The sequence below is a fragment of the Sinocyclocheilus rhinocerous genome, unplaced genomic scaffold (assembly GCF_001515625.1).
Source record: "Sinocyclocheilus rhinocerous isolate Xijiao unplaced genomic scaffold, SAMN03320098_v1.1 scaffold677, whole genome shotgun sequence".
Classification (NCBI taxonomy): Eukaryota; Metazoa; Chordata; class Actinopteri; order Cypriniformes; family Cyprinidae; genus Sinocyclocheilus; species Sinocyclocheilus rhinocerous.
In genome coordinates this window covers 1,376,689-1,381,163 of record NW_015633185.1, presented here as the reverse complement: position 1 = coordinate 1,381,163, position 4,475 = coordinate 1,376,689, and the positions used below count along the sequence as shown (strand labels likewise).

General features: G+C 38.2%; 1 protein-coding gene across 1 annotated transcript in view; it reads right to left on the bottom strand.

Annotated features, from left to right (window-relative positions):
• Window positions 1-1,282: 1,282 nt before the first annotated feature.
• The window catches only part of LOC107743539 (regulator of G-protein signaling 17-like), a 15,951-nt gene continuing 12,758 nt past the window's right edge, over window positions 1,283-4,475 (bottom strand). The window contains exon 6 of the mRNA XM_016556807.1: window positions 1,283-3,729. Coding sequence (XP_016412293.1) covers window positions 3,544-3,729 — 186 coding nt within the window. The 3' untranslated portion in view covers window positions 1,283-3,543. The remainder of the gene's footprint in view (window positions 3,730-4,475) is intronic.

The following is a 4,475-nucleotide window of genomic DNA, read 5'->3' as shown; positions in this document are numbered from 1 at the left end:
TGTAACTACAGCAATTCGTATATCACATAACGCAAGCATATGCTGTAACGGTTACTGGTATAAATGAGTGTTTTCTTTAAACAGCAAATGTGTCTTTGCTTGGGCATAAATTGTCAATCTTTTGTTTAAACAGGAAGAAAAGCAACATAACTAAAGTATGAGAAGTTTAATCAATGAGGTTGAGCTAAAATTCACTCCATTAAAAGCACCTGCCAGTTCACCAGTGGCTCTAAACCAAGTCAACACAATCTAAATGCGTGCAAGCTACGTTGTTTTTCGAGGCTCGCTCTTCTATATTAAGCATATGGAGAGAACAGAACCAAGAGGTAGATATTCTTGTTCGTGACAGAAATCACTTTTCAAAAACTACAACAAATGACTCGTTTGCACTACAACGTATATTTTCCGGGATTTGTGATATCACAAATATCGACGAATGGGACGAGACCTGGTTGAGCTGCACTAGAGAAGGCAACGAGTGTTATCACTATGTCGCAGACACACTAGCTTTCCCAAGGCAGGCGAACTTAGAGTGGTTACAATCATCCGAGTTTAAATTGCGCTCAAATTGATTTGATTTTGACGCAATATTTACACCTTCATTTGATACGGGAACTATTCGAGCCGTTCATGCCAGACTGAGAAGAGAGGTGTTGTAATAATGTAAAATATATGAAAAATAACATACTAGGTTGTTTTTCGAACAACCTAGTATGAGAGCCTGTTCTAGAACACCCCCAAAACAAAATCAAGACTTTGTAAAAGAGCATAATAGGACCCCTTTAAATCTGTCCATATCTGCTTTAAAGTGACCTTAAATAATCATATATTCACTTTGTTCCCTGTCCAGTAGTTTCAAAGCATATGGAGAGAACAGAACCAAGAGGTAGATATTCTTGTTCGTGAAAAGCGTGTTTAAAGTGCCCAAAGTAGCCCTTCAACATTTGCAAAAAAGACTGAAGCACCCTTAAAAACAAGAATAGACACTTGCTTCATCCACAAATAATTCAATTACTTCCCTCCTGCCCAGTGCGGCTCCAGAGCCCAGAGTTTTCCCATCACTTGAACAAATAAACTTTAGCATGCACAGTACCTTACATTCAATATGCAGTTTACATCAATAGTGAACTGTCAACCCACAGTAGACACAACACAGATTTATTTCAGTCTTAATCGAGTAGCTTTTTTCTTTCGAACAACCTAGTATGAGAGCCTGTTCTAGAACACCCCCAAAACAAAATCAAGACTTTGTAAAAGAGCATAATAGGACCCCTTTAAATCTGTCCATATCTGCTTTAAAGTGACCTTAAATAATCATATATTCACTTTGTTCCCTGTCCAGTAGTTTCAATAACCTCTATGATGTTGGACTTCCTGGATCACTGACATGTACAGATTGAAATAGCCATACAGTCACATTATTTTTCATTGACATTTATCGTAACACTTACAGTAAGTGTGTGTCAGTTTCGTCAACCTCTGATTTCCCCCCTTAAATATAGTTTGGTAAATGTCCATGTGTCATGCAGGATCTTTCTTTTTTTTTTTTTAGAGCAAGACAATTTTGATTTATTGCTCATTTCTTTAATGACATGATTTTTTTTCTTTTAAAACAAACAAGAAAATTCAATAATTTTGTTTTAGAAACGTGGGAAAGCCAAGCTTCCCATGATGGTTCGCTGCTTCAGTAAGTAAACTACTATTCGGTTTGTAAAACAACATAAATGAAGGAGCTACTCACATTGGCTGATGCTCAAACACACAAATACTTCAAAGAAGGATAGCTATGCACTCTGAAAAGTGACAAAGGTTTTCATTTTAATGTGGTAAACCTGCAGAGTGAATGGCACTTAACTCTCAGAGCACCAGTAAGAAAGCCCAACAACAACAAACTTGATCATGACTTACTTAACAAACGTTCATTCATTGGCACAAGAGTTCAGGGAAAATTACACTTTGAGGTTGGGTATGGTGACCAGAAAACGTTGGTTTAAATGCAATTCACTCTTGAATAAAAGGTGAGAGAGTGGTTTAACACACCAGTATTTTAAATATCGTGTTTTCATGCACTGGCTGCTGCGATTGCAATAGCACATAAATGTCTAGAAAATTGAACAGCAACATTCAAGTTTGAATCCAACAACATGGAGCTGAAAAGCTGTCATTCTTGAGGGACACACGTCTAAACCTCTAAAGGAAATCATCTGTTATAAGTATCATCTTCAACATGATGCTTCCCGCAGAGGTTCACATCATATCTGGGTTGAGTATTGCAATGTGTACATGACACAACAGAAGAAACGCATGCTGGAGAAAAGTATTACAAAAAAGACTGACTTGTTTTCGATAACCTGCCGTTTTCCGAGCTGTGAAAATGACCGAGAATGACCGCTCCTCGTCGCAAAACAGACAGAAACCAAAGTTTCCCTGATGGATCCGACTTCGTCGCGCCACCTCATCGAGCAGGTCTCGGCGATCACAGTTATTTTAAACAGATCTAGTGTAACTCTCAAAAACAAGGCATAGTGTTCACTACACTTTTGTTTAATAAAATACATTTCTGTAATGTGTAAGACAATTCGAAGCTCTTTTAAGAACCTCCAGAACGTTGGTGAATGATTTTCAAGCAATTCTCGGTCAATCCAGCGAAGCTTATAGCCCACGACATACAGTACCTGTGCTTCTCTCTGTTAGTTACGGACTGGGAGGGGCTAGGAGGACTCACACAATAAACTGTGTCGTCACCAGCATCAGCAGCTTTTGTGCCCTTACTCATTGTCGAGGCATTGTGATTTTTGCAGAGAGAAAGAAATGTTCATGATTCATTTAGCTGCCCAATCACACTAGCTAGCCCTTATGTTTCCCAGTTAAAGAACTGTCGACACGCAAAGAAAGAGTTTGGACGGCGGTTACGCTTCCCAGCTTCTCTTTTACAAAACAATTGGCACAGCTAATTTTCCCTTCGCTTACAAGAGCTTTACAATGTTCTCTCCCCATGACAGCATAAAAAAACTTTTTTTTTAATAAAAAAAAACATTGTAGTCCAGGGCTTAAATGTCAAACTAGAGTAAATTCCATAACCTTGTTTCATGCAAAGGTTTTCTAGCTTAACATCTACCGGCGCTTATCCGTTTGTTTTTTGATTTTCTTTAAAAAAAATAATAATAACATTATTCAGCTGTCCTCAGATATGGGAGGCATAAAAGATGGAAAGGATCAGGTAGAAAGAAAATAGAGAGATAAAGAGAACAGGTGAGGTAAACAGGAATAGAAAGGAGATTTGAGGAGTCAAAAGAGACAAAACAGGTGAATGAAAAAAAGACAAGTTGAGAGTAGGAAGTATGGATCTGTCAGTTTTCCTACACGTTTTTTCTGTGTCACAGTTGCCTGAGCAGCTCATATTGGCACTTAAACAGAACTGAACTTCAGGGTCACTAGTGGATGCTCAGAATTGCTTAACTACTCACTCTTGAAATAAGAAACATCACACCTTTTGAAAGTGGCACCTTGGGGCTTTTTTGTCACAAATGTTCTTGCTGAAACCTAGGTGTCTAAGCAGGCCCTCTTGCTGTTAAGGAGATCCCTGTAAACAGATGAGTTGAGAAATCTGGGGAAGGAGTCTCTGTGCATGAGGGTGTAGATCTGAAGCTGGGCCTCCTCATACATCGTACTGCTGGGTTCTGTCAGGCTTTGGTTGATGACTTCCCTCACCCGTGAATCCAAGCTGACCTGCCGAACGACAACAAATGTAAAGATCAACAACTTTACACAAAGATCTAAAAACACTGCTTATATTTAAACTTTGTGTGACATTTTTTACTAGATTGAAAATGTTGCATATATAATATTTTTAATCCAGAGACAATTTTTTTAAAACATCAAGAAAAAAAACAACTTTCAGAGAATTTAGACCATTTAGAGATTTTTTTTTTTTAAATTGCCATTTTAATAAGAACTAATATCTTCTAGCTTTGTGTGAAATATTGTAAGCAAAATTGTATTTTTTAATTCAGAAAAAGATGTACACATAAAACACCCTTATATACCCATGAACAACGATCACAAATCACATCTTTAGCAAACATCAAATCACATTTTTATTGTGAGATGGCATAAAAAACCTCACCAAAAATACTGAGTTTTCATATGCAAAAAAAGCTTATCTTAAAGGCACAATATGTAATTTTTCGCCGCTAGAGGGCACGGATTCAAAACAAACAAAGAAACAAAGGTGTAGTTAGATGACTGAGTGTGGAATCATGAGAGTTGTTGTCTTCATCCCCACAGCCGAAGCAATCCGATGGGACGCAGAAATCAATCATGTTCATGGATGAGCTAATGATTTATTAACGTAGTAGAATGAAGGAGGGTGAGGCTGAAAGCCGTCGAAGCTAAACGAGGCCGCTGAACGAGCGCGACACACGACTCGAAAGCAGCGGAGCTTTTATTATGCCACAGTCGACCGCTTCCGCTCC